The sequence below is a fragment of the Condylura cristata genome, unplaced genomic scaffold, assembly GCF_000260355.1.
Source record: "Condylura cristata isolate star-nosed mole 26May11 unplaced genomic scaffold, ConCri1.0 scaffold00012, whole genome shotgun sequence".
Lineage (NCBI taxonomy): Eukaryota > Metazoa > Chordata > Mammalia > Eulipotyphla > Talpidae > Condylura > Condylura cristata.
In genome coordinates, this window is record NW_004567113.1 from 21308980 (window position 1) to 21331415 (window position 22436).

Genomic DNA, 22436 nt, shown 5'->3' on the forward strand with positions numbered 1-22436 from the left:
ACTGTTCAAAACTCATGGAAATGGCAATCACACATAATTTCCTAGCATCCTAGATATAAACTCTTCATTCCCTTCATTTGACAGACTCATGACAGAGTAAAAGAACTTGACACACAAATCAAATGTACTCAAAATGATCTCTATGTAGAAAGTATCAAGTAAATTAGTGTCTTTTTCTAAAATAGTAATGTTTAAATATAGGAGGATTTTGCATTTTTTGTGTATTTTGGAGTGGGAAAAGTCTATACTCAAAAGGTTATTGAAAAATGATGTAACTTTTTTAAAGATGAATTTTTATGCTTATTTATTAAGCAAATATTCAACTTCATTAATATCAAACAAAAACCCATACAATATTAAGTATAAATATTCTTGATGAATACAGAATTGAAACAGTCTCCCTTCTAAGATCAGGGCATGCAGTTTAACCCACTAAATTATCACCTTTGAGTATCAAGAAGCAAAAAACAGAAATGAGATTTTAAAAAGGAAAATAATAGTTTCATAGTAAAAGTGACTACTTCCCTTATTTCAAAAGAATTTTCAGGACCTAATTAAATAGTAAAGATCTAATTAAAACTGCATATTTAATTAAATAAAATTGAAAAAACTGTACAATTATAAACAGACCTATAATGAATTCATGAGATTTTAAGAATTAAAACTATTCACGTAAGTACTTTGAGTAATTAAGAGTACCTAATTAATATAAACTTTCTATCCTCTTATCTTTTTTATATGTATACATTTCTTAACATATATTCAACAAAAAGAGATAATGCTTTTAAGATACTAACAAAGCAATACCATTTTTATAAGCAACTTGTCTTAAAGGGGAGTTATCTTAAGAGAAGCAAAGTACAAAATGAAGAATGATAGTGATATTTGCATAATAAAATAGGTGCCACTTATTCAAACTTTAAAATATGTGACTGCTTAGTTAATAGTAAGAAAAGGACAAAAATGGACATAGTTGAGACTAAACAAACTAAATTGCCCAAGATGATAATCTATTTTGTCTTCAGTTTCTCTTTTGCATTCTCACCAAGTATTAAAGGTAAACTACTCGGCAATCAGGGTGAATAGAGAATAAAATGGAAAAAACTTGTCCCTCAATATGTTCTATTAAAATTACCCATAAAAATGGGAAGAATGTTAGGGAAAACTATATTTCCATTTCAAATCATTTAAAGGCAATTACAGTTTAAACCAATCTTTTAACCACATGACATATTCAATTCTAAAAGAATGGTCTGAGAAGGGAAAAAGCCAAGTAGTTATTTTAAATTCCATGTTAAGTGAATCTTTATACTCATACATTAACTATTATCTTTTAAGTATAGAATCATTTCTTTTTAATTCCCAAAAATCTCCTGCCAAAGGATAAGAATTTTATACATACCACAGTTGTAGAAAAAAAGGGAGGGAAAAAAAGTTAAATGACCCACTGATACATTATTACAAACTTGGAACAAAGTCTAACCTGCTCCTCTATAACTGTGCTATAGAAACACTAATAAATACTAGTGATGCTATTAAATATTAAACCTGTCTTAACTTTCATATAAATTAAGACAGAAACCAGAGCAAAAATACTTAAAATTTTAAAATACTTTTCAGGGATTCTTTTCAACTTTTAACAGGTGCACTAACTTACACAGGAAACATCACCAAACTATGTAACATTAAAGTTTCCAGTTAAGAAACCAGTCATCAGCATAAAAAATAACAGGAAAAATATGCTAACCTGCTGAGGAGAATGACAGGAAGATACTGGGTCCTCTATGGTGTAGCTTTGTCTTTATACTGATTCTAGAACTATCTACATTTCCAGAATTCTTATTGTGAAAAATGTTAAATTTTTTTTTCAGACCCCCAAAAAAATTAAGAAAAAGGTTATAAACTTTTAAACAAAAATGGCTAAAATCTTAGGCTTTCTAATGAGACCTGTATCAATATGGACCTACGAAGACACAAAAATATGAAGTATCTGGAAGCACTTGTCTGTCTATGGTGGTCTTCAGCAAGATCACAAAGTGCTCAAAAATTCTTTGACCTAAAAGGCAGGAAAAATATGTTAATACAATTTTAACTAATCTGAGATACTGAATAATCATCTTCATTTAAAAGCATATCAATTGAAGAAATAACTATCACAAGGCCATAGAAATTTCATTGAAAAGAAGTATTACACAAAAGAAGAATTACATAAATACTTCAGTATTCAAACATGAATGACCTAAAATGTCATTACAAGAGTTACTATATTTACAACTAAGATTGATAGTTTTCTACAACAGCCATTAGGCTAATTCTATGAACTTTCACTTAAATACCACAGACATACAGCTTTAGCCTTGAAAATATTAATAATGGCAATGGTTCAGGCAATCTGGAAGGTATAGACATGCAGATTTTTAATTTTTCTGAAACAGTATGAATCATACACACTGATATAACAGGTGGGAAAAAGTATGGAAGCAGTGAGTGAGCCTTATCAATTTATCAATATCACAATGTATTAAGACTGTTCTCTATATACTCAAGACTACACGTGTTTCTGGAGAGAAAGATTACAGTCTTGTAAAAATAACTAAGATAAAGTCAATTATAAGCATTTATTAATGGAAGTAAAATAATTTATGAAATGATGATTTTTTAGTCAAAACACTTAAGTGTTATAAAATTTAAAAGTGGTTTTACATTTAGTTAAAATTACTGTTGGGGGTGACAGGGAACAAGAAACAAGACGATTTGCATCTTGAATGAACAATGCTGGATTGGTGGAATCAGTCCCCATGGAAATTATCTTTTGTAACAGATTTGTTCTGGGGAAAAGCTGAGTTGTGGTTTTAATTTTAAAACTCTACTTTAACAAGATGTGAAAAAGAGAAAAGGGTACAGAAATTGTTCTAATTCTAGATATACCAGGAAACCTCCCCAGAAGAATAGATCAAATTAATCATTACTGTGGCCCTAGTCCTCCTCCAACAGCTAGTAGATGGATAAGATAAAAGCTCTAAGAATCAGACAACCAGACATGCAGCAGAAGGAAACCACAAAGTGGAAGGTTGACTGTCCTGAGCCAGTAGATGAATATGTATGTCTTAAACACTAACTGTGTCCTCACAGATGAAAGAAGTCATGCTGCAAATTCCCTGCACAGGATCTGATATGACTGACATGCAGTTTGCCTCACTTTTTTTTTAATTGTTTATGAAAGCTTTAATAAGGAAACATTTTAGGTTATAAAAATTATTTTTCATTTTTAGTGTCTCCCTGGTGGCATAAGTAGATAAGTCTCTTCACTATGTGAAGTGATTATCCACAGCCACTGCAGCACGAGTTTGATCCCTAGCCAGGGAGCTGACCCACAGGGTGGCACTGCAGACCTCTCGTCTCACCTGCTGCTCCCCTCAGCAGTGTATTTCAGTCAATCCGACTGTTCTGCACCCCACTCTGTCTCTGGTGAATTCTTAGCCCCCTCCACTTCTGGCCTGTACACCAATTCTTGCATGCATAAATAAATAAATCTCTTTAAAAAATTATCTCTCACTTTTATAATTAAAACAAAAATTCTGAATTGGAAAAGAAACAAGACTGTGTATTTGGATTATGTCACACCTTTTCCAACACCTGAAATACAGCATATTGTTAATACTTGTTCTCATTTATAAATGAGAAAATTAATTAAAAACTAAATAAAATTTAAAAATTAAATAAAATAATACTTGACAGTAATACTGAAAAGGCCTATTTAGTAGTATTCAATTATTTTAATAGTTCCTTAAGTGAATTCTACTTTTATCATAATTAGTATGAAATACTCATTTGAATATTCCAGATACAGTTTACTGTATACCAAGGGAAAAACAACGAGGGCTATAGTCGTTATCTATAAATGCTAAGATTTTCAAACTTCTTAAGATATTTCTCTAATAGCGCCAATTACCTGATATACTAAAGAGCAGATCTTTTCTGAAAGGACAAAAGAAAGACCAAATTTCTTTCAAAACTAAACAAAAATATAGCTTTTTCTTTAGACCACAGATCACTTAATTAATATGGGCACAGGGTTTTTTTTTTTTAAAGATTTATTTATTTATTCGTACAGAACTGGGGTACAGGCCAGAGATGAGGAGGGTGAGAGGATTCACCAGAGACAGAGCTGGAAGCAGAACAGGCAGATCGACGAAGTACACTGCTGCGGGGAGCAGCAGGCGGGTCAGGAGAGGTCTGCCGCGCCATGTGGTCTCCTCCGGGGCAGGTGGGAATCGAACTCATGCGGAAGTGGCTTAAGCTTCTTTGTGCTGTGCTTTAACCCGCTGTGCCACCAGGGAGGGCCGGGCACAGGATTTTTTATACAATTACTTCAACCATTCTCTCAAGTGTGCATCAACATGTTACCTACCAGTTCCTTTATCAATATGGGTTATTACTCACTCAACAAACATCGGTGACGCCCAAATATCTGAGGAATAGGTTAACTATAATCTAGACAATGACTCAATGATCAGGCATCACCAATTCATCATTGACAAGACCCCAAATAAAACTATAAACTAAAAACTCCTTTAATCTCAACTTCAGCTAACATAAAAATGAATAAAATCCATATCCTATAACTTCAAATATCTTCTATATTGAATTTAGTTTAAAAAGTTAAATTTACTGGCCCTCCCTGGTGGCACAGCGGGTTATAGAACAGCACTAAGAAGCTAAAAACCACTTCAGCATGAGTTAGATCCCCACCTGCCCTGGAGGTGACCACATGGCGGGGCAGACCTCTCCTGACCAGCCCACTGCTCCCCTCAACAGTGTACTTCCTAGATCTGCCTGTTCTGCTCCCCACTCTGTCTCTGGTGAATATGCTCACTGGCCCTGCACTTCTGGTTGGTACCCCAGTTCTGTATGCACAAACAAAGAAATCCTTTTTAAGAAAAAAAGCTAAATTTACTTTCACAAGCTACTAGTCATTAAAATATCTAAAATTGGTGGTAAGAGGGAAAAGGACAAAGCAGAGAAAAAGGCAATCAAGAACTTCTGTCTATGTGCTTACTATATTACAAAGGAAGTAAAAGATAATAGACATAGAAGGTTCATATTTTACCACAAAGCTAGAATATAAAGTTAGGATTGGAATCTGAACAATCTAAATCCCTCTAAAGCTCTTAACTGTCTCTTACTATAATTTTATGGAATCTTTTTGTTAGATAACACCTTTCTAACTAGTTAGTTTACAGACAAAACAAGTGTTAGCTTATAGTGTTTGTATAAATCTACCTTTTCAACCAGACTGTCATGTTTGTCCTTAAAGTCTTCATTAACATCCAGTGTTAATATAGGTACTTCTTGTAGATAATCAAAGTTGGTTCTGTTTAACAATAGAAAGATGAATAAAAAAAAATAGTAATAAATAAAACAGAAAAACTAAAAACTCATTCCTATATTATTACAGAAAAATGTTGCCTATCATTTTTTTTTTTATGACCAAAAAGAGTAGGTTAATTAGGGGAAAAAGGAAAGGAAAAGAGACATTTGCACAGATATAAACAGGCAGAAAGAGTTGCCGCTTTCAAAGGTAAAAGTTTGTTAAAGGAGACACCTTCATAGGCACAGGCAGTCTTCAGACGAGATGCTGTCAAGCATTTTATATTAAAGTTATACTGAAAGTAACAAAGAACTTCATTAGGCTGCCCCATCTTTCTCACCGACATTTACTACACACAGCTTTAAAAATCTCAGGTATAAAATATGTAGAATTAGGTACTGTAGCATGTAAAATACTCAAAATCAAACATATCATGAAGTAGGAATTTTTTGTATTTTAAAGATAAGAAAACTAAAGTAAGGGAGGTCACTCTGATGTCCTCAGACTGTCTAATGTTGAACACTAGTACGACTAAATTTGAATCAAGGTTTGGACTAATGACAAAGTCCAAGCTCTTAATAACTATGCTATTCTACTTCTAAGCCTTGATTGATGGAATAAATTTAAACTATCTTAGAATTTCCTCTGAAAGAAAAAATCAGATACAATTCCTACTTCATCACTTAACATGCAGTTCTACTTATAATGACATTATTATCAGTGCAGGAGATTAGTCATAAAAATTTTATATACAGGATTTCTTTATAATAAAAAGAATCAAAACCCAAACCAAATATTGGAAGATCCCATACTAATAAATTAATTGGCTGAAAATGAAAAATTATACATGTTCTAGATTAAAATCTGATTACTTATAAAAATTAATAAGAATAGGAAGTCTTACTTCAGTGTTCTATGCAGAAGCCAGCTTTCATGTTTGTAGTGAAGCTTCTCTAAATATTCAAGAGGAATGCCTTGTTCTTCATTTCTTCCCCGTAAATATATTCTATTCAAGCATTTCTAAAAACAAGCAGCAAGAAACATAGGATCAAGTAATGTAGTCTCCTGCCTCTAAAATTTTCTTGTCCAGTGTATCACTTTAGTTATGCTAGACAAAGTATATATTGTTTCTAGAAAGTAAAAATAGTTCATTTTTTCTTCCCTTTGCTTTTCACCATTTGGTGGCTGTAAACCATGCAGTACTTTCCAAAACAAGTCAAAGTAAATCTGCAAACTTTTGGCATCCATATTTATAATATACTATAAAAATTTGTTAAAAAGAATGTAAGTTCAAAATATAAACTACTTCAATGTTTAAGTTTGCTTTCAAATAGTGACTCTAATCAAAGAGGCCACAGATAACACTGATAAAATAAAGGAACATGTTAAACTTTAGAAAGTCGTGACTATGAATGTTCCTAGTAGAACAAATTTATTAGTAATACTTACTCTTTTTCTTTTTCAAAAATGTTTATTTTTATTTATTTAGACTAACAAGAACTGGGATACAAGCCAAAGGTGCAGGGGGTGAAAGGATTCACCAAAGATAGAGGAGGTAACAGAACAGGCAGATCTACTGAAATCACTACTGAGGGGAACAGCAAGTGAGACAGGAAAGGTCTGCTGCACCATGTGGGTTGGTGGACCTCCATCAACAAGTTCAGCAAATATTTACTGAGCTGCTACTATGCACCCAGGTCCTAGGTCCTACTCTGTATACTAGAAATTCAACTGCAATTAAAATACTCAAAATTCACCTCACTAAAGCCTATACTTTAGGAGTTGCTTGAGCAAATGTCTTAGCCTACTTATAATAAGTAAGAGAGTGCAAAAGTCAGAAAGAAATACTAATGAACAGAACTGAGGAAGAACAGAAAAGGAACCTGAGTTACTTGCCAAATCTGGGGTTATTGTTTGCAGAGACAATACAACACTAGAAACTGAGTTTCTAGTTTGTGGGAGGAGAGGAAGAGGATGGAGAACAAAATTAAATTACGTTCAGAAACTGTATAGTACTGAAAATATTTCTACACATTACTTTAAATTTCTGATAAAGCAAACAAATTTTTATTGCATCTTACCTCTGGAGTGGCTCGAAGATAAATGATTCCATCCAGTTCAAGGCTTTGGCCAAAGTGCTTATTCATCCAGTCATGCCAGTCTTGATAAATTGTCCACTCTGTTTCATTCATGCAGTCAGATTCATACAAATTAGATGCAAAAATATACCTGAAAAAGAATTTACATCAACACGATACTCTCTCTCCAGGAAAAAAAAAATCACAAAGAAATATAAGAGAGAAAATAGTTATACTAAATGGACATGGAACATTTACCTAAAACCTTTGACAGAGAAAGAGCAGGGAAAAACAGTATCCTCAATTCTAAGAGATATATTCTTGGCTAATGGTTTCCAAAAATGTGGTATGAGGACCCTGGTGGTCCCCAAGACCCATACAGTGGTTCCATGAGAAATTAGATTACATCATAGACCATACTTGAACCAAAAGAACATATAACAGAAGAATGAATAAAGAAGCATAAATGATAATCCAGTTATTTCAACTCAGATATTAAAAAGATTCACAAAAACATAAAATAATGCTTTCACTTGTTTTTTAAAATATCTCAAGTACATAATTTATGCATATATAATGGCTTTACTATAATCAATTTTATTTAGGTAATGTTTTTTTCCTCAATCTTAATTTTTAATAAGATAAATATCAGTAAGACACATAAACCTTTAGAATCCACAATACTTATTAGGTATGGAAAGGGGTCCTAAGGCCAAGAAGTGTGAAAGTCTCTTTTCTGAGTTAACTCTAGAAACTGACAGAATCTTTGCTCAAGAAGTAGGGTGATTCTAAGGCCCCTTTAGTAATAATTTTAAGGTCAGAGGGGAAAAAAAATTCCTGTTAACTTGAATGAGACAGCCAGCATGTTCCCTACAGTTTACAGGAAAGAAATTGTAGATTTTAGAACATCCCTAACATCATCAGTACCAACTTGCTGAAGATACTGTCATTTTCATCTCAAATCCCCAACTCAGCCTTTTAGATTCCCAGGACTAAAAAAGTTCAAAGTTAAATTCCAAACTGAAAAGTACAAATAATTTTTATGTACCTGTCACTATACACAGATCTTTCAAAAAATAATACAGGTTTCTCTGCATCTTTGAGCTTGCCATTAAGAGAGGCAAGCTGAGCTCTTATTCTACTGAGGCAGGCATATGATTGGAAGGTAAAAGACCATCGTTCAGGCTTCTCATACATCATCTGAAGAACATTCCCACCACTTTTCTGAGATGCTGTGAGCTCCTATATTGAATTTGGAAGAAAAAAAAAAACAAAGTTAATGATAAATAACTTAAGAAGTTCAAAAAGAGAAGATGGATCATTAAATTCATCAAGATTAGCAAACTATAATGATTAAGTCATTATCTCTTACTTTTTCCCCCTCTGTCATTTTTCAGGTCATCTGAGTGCTATAATTTTAAAAAGCTAGTTTAACCACTAATTTCTTAGACTATTTTCACAAGTAGCCACAAACTAACAGCCTGTGACAGAAATATCTTCTTTGATCCTAACAAGACTCTTTAAAAACGTGGCCTAGGAATTAAGTTTCAGCACTACCACCACTATGGATCACCTACAACAACCTGCAATAGCCTGAGCTTGACTCCCGCCAGGGAGCTGACCCACATGGCACAGCAAACTTCTGTCTCACCTACTGCTCGCCTCAGCAGTGTATTTCCGTCAGTCTGCCTGATCTGCTCCCTATTCTGTGTCTTGTGAATATTCTCACCTCCTGCATATCTGACCTACACCCCAGTTCTTCTATGCAAAAAAAAATATATTATTTTTCAAAAATGTATGAGTTGCCAACATTTAAAAGCTAAATAATGGCACGTAACATATCTGTACTTAAATCTTCTAAGAAACAGGAAAACCAAGCAATACTATGTATTTTCTCTTGGCAAAACACACACATGCTTCCATGAAATGGGACATACGTTCTTCAGTTTATCATCCCTGGTCATTCTCTGTTCATTATCACAACAGACTTATTTGTTTAGCTGTCTGAAACCTTCAGTCACATGAATTTGTGACTCCAATTGTCTAATTAAACAGAATAGTCTCCCAAATTTTGTGATTAGGTACAACCAATATTTTACATTGAATAAAAAAAAACTGGAATCTTGCATCTGAATTGGAAATAGCTCTCACAACATATGAATTCTTTTTCTTTCTATAAAATATGAATTTCCTAGATCTGATCACCAAAAAGTGACAATGCCAACCTTTCAGGAATAAACATAAATACCACATAGATCTCTAAATATCACTAGCCACTGACAGAAATGATGATCATTCAGACTCCAGGTCTGGAGAAGGAAATGTACAAGATGAACTTAACAAATCTTGTTCCAGGAAACTATCAAAAACTACTAAAGATGTACCAAGGACAAAAGAGTCACCCTAAAAGGGCTTCCACGAGTCAAGAGAAAGGATATGAACATTCAAATAACAGTCATTATTCAAAAAGCATAATGACCAAAAAACAAAATTTGTAAATTCATAATAGAAACTCTAGGAGACAGAAAACCAAGCTTGCTAGGGTACTCACTAATGATTTTGAAAAACTGTAGAACAAGGGAAGGGGGTGGGGGGAAAGCAAACACTTCAGGCCTCCTTGGTGGCACAGGGTTAAAATCTCACCACTACCAAGTGAGCCCAGCCACTGCTGTATGCCTTCAATCCCAGCAAGGGAGCTTAATCCACATGACACAGCTGACCTCTCATTTCGCTAGCAGCTCCCCTCAGCAGCATACTTCATCAATCTGCCTGTTCTATTCCCTACTCAACTGCTTTAGTGAATCCTCTCTACCCCCACACCTCTGTCTTGTATCCCAGTTCTTGTATGCATAAATAAATAAATCTTAAATAAAAAGACATCCTCTGTAACTGAATATTAATGAAATTACACATTATATAACAATTGTTGTTCCAAAAAGGACTGAAATTAAATCTAATCACTTCTCCAGAGTTCTGACTACAAATTTACAAGAAATGCAGTAAATCAAGAAACATAAATTATACCAGAGACATACTCAGACAAAGCCAGAGTAAGAGAAACTCTGTAAGAACAAATGACACATTATCTTTAACTAATAAGCTGCAAAGAAAAGGAAGAGGAATCAATAGGTCGAAATCTGAAAGATTATCAGCCAAATGCAATGTGTGAACCTTGCTGAATCTTGATTTCAACAAACAATAAAAATGAGACAATGAGGAAATATAAACATAGAATGAATGATACAAAAGAAACACTCATCTTTTAGATGCCCTTTTTTAAATAATATTTCCAGAGTCTTATTTTTAAGAGATTTATTTATTTATGCATACAGAGCTGGAGTACAAGCCAGAGGTGCAGGGGCAGTGAGAGGATTCACCAGACAAAGTGGGGAGCAGAACAGACCGAATAATGAAGTACACTGCTGAGGGGAACAGTGGGCGGGTCAGGAGAGGTCTGTGGTCCCATGTGGATCACCTACAGGGCAGGTATCGAACTCATGCTGAAGTGCCTTGAGCTTCTTAGTGCTGTGCTTTTACCCGCTGCACCACCAGGGAGGGTCCTCTAGAGTTATTTTTAATGAGTCTTTTAAGTTTCACAGATGAAGTAACATATTATCTAGAACAAAAATTCCTACAATGTGGGAAGGGAGCCCCTGAGTATTTCAAGGAGTCTGAAAAGGAAAAAAAGTACTATTTTCACAGTAAATATACCTTTTTCCATTTTCATTCTCTCATTTATAGCTTTCCAGAGGTTGTACACCAAGTGATAGTGAACCAGTCTGAATAGAAAAACAGATACAAGAATCCAACCTTTGCTATTAAGTCAGACATTAAAGAGATTACAAAATGTAAAACAATGTCACAATCTCGCAATTTTTTGTTTTGTATAACCATTTTTTTATAAAAATGTTTTATGTAAGCATGTAGTTAACTGTAATTTTTAATTAACTGATACAACTTTACAGTGTTTCAAATTAAATTCTAATAGTAACTTTTAATGTTCTAACTTAACATAAAAACCCTTAGATTCCATAACAATCACAGGCTACTTTATATATTTGTTTAGTTAAATAAAGTAACATTAATTTTTGGGTCCTCCCTGGTGGCACAGCGGGTTAAAGCACAGCACTGAGAATCTAAAGCCACTTCCGCATGAGTTCGATTCCTGCCTGCCCCGGAAGTGACCACATGGTGTGGCAGACCTCTCCTGACCCGCCCGCTGCTCCCCTAAGCAGTGTACTTCGTCGATCTGCCTGTTCTGTTTCCCACTGTCTCTGGTGAAGCCTCTCACCCTCCGCATCTCTGGCCTGTACTCCAGTTCTGTATGCACAAATAAATCTTTAAAAAAAAAAAGTAACATTAATTTTTGAATGATGCTATCTTAAGTCTTAAAATTATTAAGAACTCACAGTATTAATCTACTCATTAAGAACCAGTTTACCAGGGCCTCCCTGTTCTGTTCCCCATTCTGTCTCTGGTGAATCCTCCCACCGCCCCGCCATACTTCTGGCCTGTACCCCAATTTATATGCACAAAATTTTTTTTAAACTTTAAAAGAATCAGTTTACCCCTAAAAATTTCATTATATATAGTATGTCCTTTAATTAGTATTTTTATTAAAGTTTCATTATAACACATATAAACCCAAATAACTTAGAAAAATACCCAGTCAAACCCCTGCTTTAAAGCATTGAATAAGGGCCCTCCCTGGTGACACAGCAGGTTGAAGCAGTAGTACTGCAATCTGGGGCAGCCCTTCAGTGCGAGCTCAATCCCCAGCTCCGAAGGTGACCTACATGGCGCAGCAGACCCCTCCTGTCTTGCCCACTGCTCCCCTCAGTAGTGTACTTCATCAATCTGCCTGTTCTGCTCCCAACTCTGTCTCTGGTGCATCTTTTCACAGCCCCTGCACCTCTGGCCCGTACCCCAGTTCTATATGCATAAAAAAAAATAAAGTGTTTAATCCTATTATAAAGTATGATTAATATTTATTAAAATTATAAAAATGGCACTTAATATAATCAGTGAACTTGAAAAATACATATTAAGGTTTTTTCTCACTATACTGCCTGCTGGAAAAAAATAAATTAAGCCAATTTCTTGACAAGAGATTTAAATAATCTACCCTATAAAAAAATGCAGATTAAAGGTCTAGCTATGATTAAAATGAACATGACTGACTATAATAATGAAAGAGGTGGCCCAGGATCCTGAATAATATCAATATAGACTTATTCACCAATTTCATAAACACTAGCTTCAGGATCAACTACTTTTAGATCCAAATTTTAAAGTGTTATTTTGTTCCATAATCAATGAATATTCATTGCTTAGATAAGTACTCAAAAATGTTTGCTTCATGTCAATAAATGCAAATATGAACTTGGTGTAACACTAAACTTTTGAAGAAAGGTAATCATACTCTCTACATAATACTCTGTGATCATAACTTAAATGAGAAATACAGGAGAGAACAGAGATATATACCTAACAGCCTTTCTATTATGCTAAAAATAAAATCAAGGCCCAAATAACAAAAATCACCAAGTAATGCACATTATTATTTGAAATAAACCTACAATACAAAGTTGGATAATCATCTGGGTGGTATGTTTTAAAGATAATCTTTCTATGGAAGTAGAAAGGAGAGAAGACTATATAAAATTCTTAAGTACATGGCCTCACTATTTGAATTTTATGAAGGGTACAGAGCAACATTTCAACCACTAGGTGGCAGGTAAAAAAAGTAAAGTAGCTTAAAAAAAATAATGCTAACCATGCAGGTGCAAGTACCAATATTATTAGTTACTAAGTACCAATAGCCCAAGTCAACATCAACTGCCAAGAAGTGTGAGTAAATGGCAAGACCTTGCCTGGGTTGAGTCTGAAATGATCTTCTTACCACTGACAGCACTATATGAAAGGAGAGTGGATAATACAAAATATAACCTTAAGGAATATATCAGAGATGGAACTGGGGTAGAATGGGTCCAGAATGAAGAAAGCCCCCATCCTGAATTTAGTGGAAGTCTGGAAAAAAAGAAAATATCCAACTATATTAGGATGTACTAGCTAACACACAGATGATAGTGATGAAAGCACTGAGACTTAACCCCTGGGCTACCAGGGAGGTCCTAATCCACATTCTTAAAATGGAGATATATTCATTAGTGTTTCATAGTCTGATGGTACCCTGGTGGTGTAGGGGTTAAGTCTCAGTGTTCTCATGCTATTACTTTTATGGCCTGAGTTTGATCCCCACATGGCACAACAAATCTCTCCTATCTTGCCCACTGCAAGTGTATTTCAGTAGAGCTCTTTGAATTACCTGATGAAATTTTTATTGTTATTATTTATGTTATGTAGTTGTGAGGTAGTTTCATGTTTGTTATGTAGTTGTGAGGTAGTTTCATGGGTGTATGCACATGTTAAAATACATTCATGCAGCATACTTTAAGCATTTTATTGAATGCTCATATATAACTCAATAAAGCTTTTAAGAAGTATGAAGACATTTTTTAGAAAAAGGACCTACCTGAACAGTATTCACAATAGAAATCCAAATGGCAAATAAATCAATAAGCGCTATCTCATTAGCAATCAAGGAAATGAAAAGTAAAAACATAAAGGACACTAAACACTTAACAAAAATAAGAAAAATAGGGAGGTAGGGCAATATTAAAAACTGGCAAAGAGGGCCCTCCCTGGTGGTACAGAGTTAAAGTGCAGCACTATAAAGCTATCAGCAGCTACTGCAGAACGAGTTCAATCCCCAGCCAGGGAGGTGACCCACATGATAGCAGACCTCTCCTGTCTCACCTGCTGCTTCCTCAGCAATGTACTTCAATCTGCCTGTTCTGCTCCCCACTTTGTCTCTGATAAATCCTCTCAGCCCCTGCACCTCTGGCTTGTACCCTAGTTCTTATATGCACAAATAAATAAAATATTTTTTTAAAGATTTATTTATTTGTGCATACAGAACTGGGGTACAGGCCAGAGACTCAGGGGCGGCGAGAGGCTTCACCAGAGACAGAGTGGGGAACAGAACAGGCAGATCGACGAAGTACACTGCTGAGGGGAGCAGCGGGCGGGTCAGGAGAGGTCTGCCACACCATGTGGTCACCTCCGGGGCAGGCGGGAATCGAACTCATGCGGAAGCAGCTTCAGATTCTCAGTGCTGTGCTTCAACCCGCTGCGCCACGAGGGAGGGCCCAAATAAAATATTTTTTTTAAAAAAATTTTTAATTGGCAAAAATATGGATTAATGACAGCTTCAGTATTATAGGGGGCATGTAAATGGCAAAACCACTATAGAAAATAATGAAATATACAGATCTCAAGTGACAGTTTAATGAGTATTTACATATATATCCCCCTACCACCTAGGTGAAAAAAAGAGACAAAAAGCTGTATTTGAACCTTTTTGGAAAAGAAAAAACAGAAAATACAAGCAATTAAATACAGCCTCTAAATCAAAGATTTTTATTTTACTTAGTTAAATTTCATTTCATACCTCAAATTCATCTTGAGAACTTTTAACATTGCACCACCTAGCAACAGGTTCAGGAACCACTTCCCAATCCTCACAGACTTGCTTAAGGATATTCACAAATGTTGACTTCCCTGCAGCTATGGTGAAAAGAAAAACGAAATTGAAGAAGGGAACTTGTAAGGAAATGAAATGTCAAGATAATTATCAGCTTTCACAATTTATAACACAAAGTCTGTAATACAAAATTTAATAAGTAATACAAAACCACAAACACAATTTCCTAAACTTTCTCACTTGATTTTTAAAAATTAAAGCGAAGAAAGTCTGGCTCACTTGTATTAAGCATATTAATTCCTATCTTTTTTAGCTTAGCAGTCATGGAACTTGGTAAAGTATTAGGAAAAATGTTACGGGGAAAAAATCCTACTCCAAGACTCATTTGCCTTAACCAAACAATCAGAGATAACTTTGTAGGAAGTATTTAAATGTGTATGTATTGTGGCTAAGTCACTGAACCAGTATGAGCCTATTGCACCATAATATAATAGAGACTGTATTAATAATGAGCTTGGACACCTGTGATAAACAAAGAAATTATTGCTACAATGGTAGTGATTCCAGCCTCTTCAAAATTTTCCTCTCTACTGGCTATTCTTTCAGTTTATGAAAGTTCCAGTCTTTCTTCTCCAAAACCAATTTAAAAACCAGTAAATAAACTACAAATGTCTTTACTTTTAGAATATTTTAGAACAGGAAATGGTATGATTACTACATGACACAAATTATCACATGGTACTATAGCTAACAGAAATTATAGAAACATTTTTACTAAGTACTACCTACAAAGCTAAGGTGGTATTTTCTCTGCTTTCACCTTATTTTCATGGTTCTGTGCACTCTAGCTAATCCTTTGGGGGTTGGGAAGGGAGCAAGGAAGCATATCACTTCACTTCTCCCTGATCATTCACTACTGCAATATTGAGGAAGAGTTGTTCAGAAGTGATCAGGGCATAGTAAATTCCTCCTACTTTAAAATTAGTCAGAAATGAGTTTCCCTGGTGGCACAGGGTTGAAGACTCAGTGCTATAAAGTTAGCCCAGCAATTGCTGCATGAGTTCCATCCCCAGCCAAGGAGCTAACATATATGGTGCAGCAGACCTCTCCTGGCTTGCCTGCTGCTCTTCAGCAGTGTATTTCAGTAGATCGCCTGATCTTCCCCCTACTCTGTTAAATCTTCTCACCACCCCCCACACCTCTGACCTGTACCCCAGTTCTTATATGCACAAATGAATAAAAACAAATCTTTATTTAAAATATTTACTCAGAAATGCAGTTCACTTAGTAGCAGGAAAGGTCCTAAATTAAAATTTAACAAGGTGTAACAACATGCCACCATACCCTTCCTATCTAAAGTCACCAAATGTGGTTGTATTAGACATCTCTGGTCTGCATAATTTAATATGTGCAGGGAGAGGGAAATACACAAACATAGATAAATACACATACATTGTCTAAAAAAGCAACTTAGGTATGCTTAAAAGCAAAATGTCTTCTTCCTTACAAATTGGATCCAAAGAGGGCAAAAATAATTCACCTTTGACTTGCAGAATTATACTGAAACTTAGAACATTAAATAGAGCAACAGAAAAGAAAAACCTGGAAGGAAGAACTTTAAACTATCACCTTGGGAGGGTTGGGGGAGAGGAGTGGCAAGAAGGGTAGTTAGTAAGAATTAACAGAAAGAACAGAGAACAATTGAAAAGGAAAATACAAATCATACCATCACCACACAGTAGGTAGGATTAAAACTTTACAGCTTAATCTAGGTGACTATTAGATTTAATCACAAATTGTGTGTGGAAAGGGTAAGCATAGGAGATGCTGCGCCCTCCCCGGTGGCACTTGGGGTTAAAGCACAGCACTGCTAAGCTAGCTGCAGCTGCTTCAGCACAAGTTCAATCCCCAGCCAGGGAGGAGACCCACATGGCACAACAGACCTCTCTTGTCTAGCCCACTGCTCCCCATAGCAGTGTACTTCACCGATCTGCCTGTTCTGCTCCCAACTCTGTCTCTGGTGAATCCTCTCACAGCTCCTGCACCTCTGGACTGTACCAGCGGTTGTTCTATATGCAGAAATAAATAAGTAAATCTTTAAAAATAAGTTATGGGATCTAATAAAACTACTAGTGGCATTAAGATACCAATAATAAGGTATTAGATACCTAATGGCACAAGGGGTTAAGTCTCACTCAGCACTATGAAGTTTTATCAGCGACTGCAGCAAAGTTCCATCCTCCACCAGGGAGCTGACCCACATAGAGTAGCAGACCTCTCCTGTCTCACCTGTTGCTCCCCTCAGCAGTGCATTTCAGTCAGTCTGCCTGTTCTACTCCCCACTCTGTTTCTGGTGAATCCTCTCAGATTAGTAAGTTGCCCATTTATAGCTTATTTGGGTCTGGCAAATAAGGGGAAAGTGACATGAACAGTGCAAGAGCAACTGTGAAAGCCTCAGTGTCAGGGAAGACAATAATGATAAGAAACTCACTGTACCCATTGAAAAAAAGTTAACTGACCTATACAAATGCTGGTACTCTTTTTTTTTAAAAAAAAAGATTTATTTATTTATGTATACAGAACTGGAGTACAAGCCAGAGGTGCAGGGGCTGTGAGAGGATTTACCAGAGACAAGAGTGGGGAGTAGAACAGGCAGATCTACTGAAATATACTGCTGGGGGTATAGCAGGCGGGCCAAGTTCTGCGCGCCATGTGGATCACCTCGAGGTGAGGTCTTTTACAGCTCTTCAGGTTTTTTCCATAGTCAAGGATCTAAATGTTTATAGGATATTTCACAAAAACATAAAGCTAACCATTAGTTAGTTCTTTCAAAGCTGTATAGAACATTATGCAATGAAGTAAGTATGCAACTCCTTCCAGTGTTAGCAATGAGGAAAGCTGAAAGAATTTTAAGCAGGGGGTAATACACTGTATGAATAAAGACCATTCTGTAAGTAATTAAAAGAAATTGTATTTTGAGTCACATATTAGAAAATTATTTCAGGTTATAGGAAGATTAAAGATTCTTGGCGAAAAGTAAATTTCTAGATATATGTTGCCTAACTAGATTAAAGGAAGGGAACTGATTTATTGTGTTTTTTTTTTTTTTAAGATTTATTTTATTAATGCATATGAGAACTGGAGTCTGGGCCAGACTCCAGGGGAGTGAGAGGATTCACCAGAGACAGAGTAGGGAGCAGAACAGGTAGACTGACTGAAATACACTGCTGAGGGGAGCACTAGCTAAGACAGTGCCATGTGGGTTAGCTTCCTGGCTGAGGATTGAACTCATGCCAAAGTGGCTGGTGATCACTTAGTAGCTTGAAAGCACTGAGACTTAACCTCTGTGCCATGAGGCAGGCCCTGATTTATCGGGGTTTTGAACTGAAAGATTATTCATTCAAATTTACTTTTGAAATGGCTTTGTTCAAATTATTTTCCTGTCTTTTAATACAGTTGTTTCTATTCATTAAGTAGCTGTGAGAATCATACCAATAAACACTGACCCTCAAAGAACTTAATCCTGCTAAGCAAAAATGAGTCTATTACATGTATTTTTCCCTTGTGGTACCTTAATGCTGAATCAATAAAACAAAAATTCCTCTTAAAGGGAATGTGTACTGTTATTTCTACTTATTTTATTATATTTATGTTATAAATATATCATGTCTTTTATTAAATATATAATCAGTATCATGAATATATTTATATTAATGTATTGTAAACATATAATATAAATAGAAATGTATAATTATTTCTGTTTCTATTATCCATCTTTCTATTCCCTACAATGCTACCAATGTTTGTCTTCCCTTTTTAAAGAAGGTACAAGTGCTCTGGATGTGGTATGAGTTTTACACTATTTGCTACAAATAGAATATTTGCTATATGCATGAATGGACAACACCCAAGTTGGAATCAAAAAAATTCTTTCAAAACAGGAAATGTTAGGCACAAATTAGGTTTCCTGTGGTAGGAAACAGAATAGAAGTTCAGGTGTATCTTTCAAAAATGACATGCATGATAGTCTGCCCCCACCTGGGTTAAGAAGAGAAACAATAGTGGTATGTGTGAATCAGCCCAATGTTTACTTGGATGTGGGACTGGAAGTCAGGAAGTCAAAGCGGTGAAGATCGTTAAGGTGAAGATCGTTAAAAACAAATGTTTCCTGGGCTCTCCCTGGTGCTGCAACTCGTTAAAGCACAGCACTACAAAGCTCTCTGAAGCCACTGAAGCACAAGTTCTATTCTCAGCCAAGGTAGTGACCCGTATGTCATTGCAGACCTCTTCCCAACTGCCCACTGCTCCCCTCAGCAGTGTACTTCAATTAATCCGGCTGTTTGCTCCCCACTCTGTCTCTGGTGAATCCTCTCACACCCCGCACCTCTGACCTGTACCCCAGTTCTTGTATGCATAAATAAATAAATCTTTTTAAAAAATACTCTTTCCTAGTACCCAAATATTTATGACAGTCTTATTCAAAATCACTAAAAATTAGAAACAGCACTAATGTCCACAATTGGGGAATAAATTGTGATATAGCCATGCAAAGAAATATTACTCAGTTATAAAAAACAGTAACAAACACCACAAACATAAAAGTTCTTCATATGGATGAAGTGGCTACGGCAAGCAGGTAACTTGAATAACTTTTGTTCAAATGTAGCAGATTTCCCATCAATTTTATCACCAAAGGATACTGAGTTCACTTACATTAGTCAAGCACTTGCTACACAAGCAAAAGGATGTTAAACTAAAAAAACACGCTTTAGGATAAATACTCTGATCCTGTTTATAGGACATTCTTGTCTCGCAAAATTCACAAGGGCTGACCATAAAGGAGAACCAAGAAACTTGTGGAGGTGACAGAAATGTTTGTTCTGTTTTGCTGTATAATTTTAAAACTTATTTGCCAGTTGTTTACATATGTATATAACTTTGGGGGTACATTTCATACCTCCAAGTGTGCATAATCAGCTCCACTCATCTGCCACCACCCTCCAGTGCTCATTCCCTACCCCATCCTCTCTAATTCCCTCTGGTAACCAGTATATTTTTCACAATCTAGCAATTATTTTTGTTGTGCTTTACCAATGTGCTGTTTGGCTATCTGCATTCCACAAATAACCATCCGTATTGTCTTTTGCTCTGCCTTATTTCACTTACGAGAATCGAGGTTGATGGAATGTTCTGAATTTTGAGTGGTGACAGTGAAGCATGAAGTCTGTCAAAGCTCAAGGAGGAGGACGCCTAAAATGGTGTACTTTCTTTCGACTATCAAGTGTCTTCTTTGATTTCCAGGGGTACCTCCTGTTTTGAATTCCATGTCTGACACTAATATACTCACTCCGGCTTTTGTATATTGCATTTGCCTTGTATAACATCTCTCATTTCCATAGGGAATGAGCTAGCATATGGAAATTACACCATAAGAAATGCCACACAGCCCTTACATAAACTTCTCTTTCGGCGACTTCAACAAAGAGGAGGAAGCAGGCCCAAAGCGCGCCTCACAAAGCCGATCGGCCTAGGTGCGCGCCCACCTCCACGGTCCGAGAGGGAGGGCAGGGAGGATGCTTTACGCGGGAAGGGATGGCGGCTGCCTCCGCCCTACGCCCCCAAAGATAAGTGGGCGAGAGGCAGCGAGGTCAGCCGCCGCGATTGCCTCGGCATCGGGGCCAACGCTCCCCGGGGCTCCTTACCGATGTTTCCTTCGATGGAAATTTTCTTGATGCGGGTTCCCTGAGAACTAGTCGCAGGAGACGGGCAGCTCCTCTTGGGCGGGGTAGCCATTCCTCCTGCGGCGGCGGCCTCGAGCACGTCGGGAAGGCAGGGCGGTGAGGTGCCACAGGTGTGAGCGCTGGACACTCGCCGCGGGCCAGTGTGGCACGACCCTCGGCTGGATGCCACCCGTCGCAGGCTCCGCCGCTGCAAGTCTGAAATTTGATTTTGGCGCGCGGAGGTCGCAACAGACAGGGGCGGGCCAGAGGAAGAGGCCCGCCCCCCCGCTCCGCCACCGCCCGTCAGCCTTCAGCCGGCCCCCGGGAGTTCGCGCGCGAAGGGAGGGGCACCTGCGTGCGCTCCCAGGACGTGGGGTCACGCGGGAGCAGGGGGCGGGGCCGCGCGCGCATCTTCCCGGGACCCGGCCAGGAGGAGGGTTTGGTTCCGGAACCCTGTGCAAATCCAGATCGGCGCCAGACTGCGCCCAAGGACAGAGGGTGTGGACTGCCGGCCTTCCGGTTTCGGGAACCTCCTCTCCAGTGTGGCGTGTGTAGGTAAACAGCACTGGTCAGTTGCTTGGATTTGAATCTTAAGGCCTCAGGACGAAAGCAATGTGTAGTGGAAAAATCGAACTTGCTGCCCTGGGTGCTTGGGTACAGGATGAGCGTTAGGCAGTCCAAGCCTTCCGGAAAAGTCTTGCACTCTTACTGTGTGCCAGGCGCTGTTTTGAGCGCTCTGCAAGAATTATCTAGCAATCCACTTCCCCAGCTCGCACCATTACTTCTATCAGTGAACACAGACATTGAGAGGCTGCGTTTTCAAAGTCTCAGTAAATGGGGCTGGAATGGGAATTTAGATAGGCAGGTGCCTATCAACTACAGAAAGTTTTGTGTGTGTGTGTGTGTGTGTGTGTGTGTGTGTGTAGAAGAATTGGGGTGTAGGTCAGAGGTGCAAGGGAGTGAGAGGATTCATCAGAGATTGTGGGGAGCAGAACAGATCTACTTAAATACACTGCTGAGGGGAGCTGTGCTCTGCTAGGCCCGGCTGTTGTGGGGATAACGCTGAGACTTAACCCCTAGGTCACCACAGAGGCCCCAAAAAACTGTTTTATCATAATCCTCCTTGCCATTTAACTTGCTGCCCATTTATACTCTAAGGCAGCAGAATTTGCCACTGCAAAATATCCCACTTTGATCACTATTCTGAGTTAAAATTTCTTGAGAAACTGTTGGGGTTCCGTGCATGGGGTTCTTGGATTCCCTCTGAGAAGGAATTCAGTGTTAAGTTCCCATTCACCGATGCAGGAAAAGTAAAAAAGAGATGCCTGCCGAGACACAGGCAGGCAGTCTTTAGACAAGCTGCACCTTACTACAGCAAGGGGTGTTCTCACAGTGTTCTTTGATAGAACTATTGTGGAAATTATTGCCTTGGGGTTAGCTTGGGTTGTTAATCCTCTCTGTCCCAGGCTGGTTGATAATCTCTGACTGTCAGATTCCAGGTAACTTCAGTAACCAGTTTAAAATACATTAATAATTCATGACCCCCCCCCTTGTTTGTCCTTGTGAGACTTTCACCCTGATTTTTTCTATTCTAAGATTCCATCAAACCCCTAAGTACATGAACATCTGACCTTCCTTTCTCTCCCTAGAACAGGAGATATATCTCCCTAGTGAAAGATACCCTCTGTAGTGTAAAAGATTGTTACAGGGAGTTAAAAGGT

The 22436-nt window shown here is 37.3% G+C and overlaps 1 protein-coding gene across 1 annotated transcript; it reads right to left on the reverse strand.

The window, feature by feature from the left end:
• Positions 1-735: 735 nt before the first annotated feature.
• DCK (deoxycytidine kinase) lies at positions 736-20998 on the reverse strand. Its single transcript, XM_004681228.2, has 7 exons — positions 20698-20998; positions 14963-15078; positions 8498-8691; positions 7453-7600; positions 6276-6391; positions 5284-5374; positions 736-2056 (listed from the first exon to the last, which is right to left on the reverse strand). The coding sequence occupies exons 1-7, from the start codon at positions 20786-20788 to the stop codon at positions 2030-2032; spliced, it is 783 nt and encodes a 260-aa protein (XP_004681285.1). The 5' UTR covers positions 20789-20998; the 3' UTR covers positions 736-2029.
• Positions 20999-22436: the final 1438 nt, after the last annotated feature.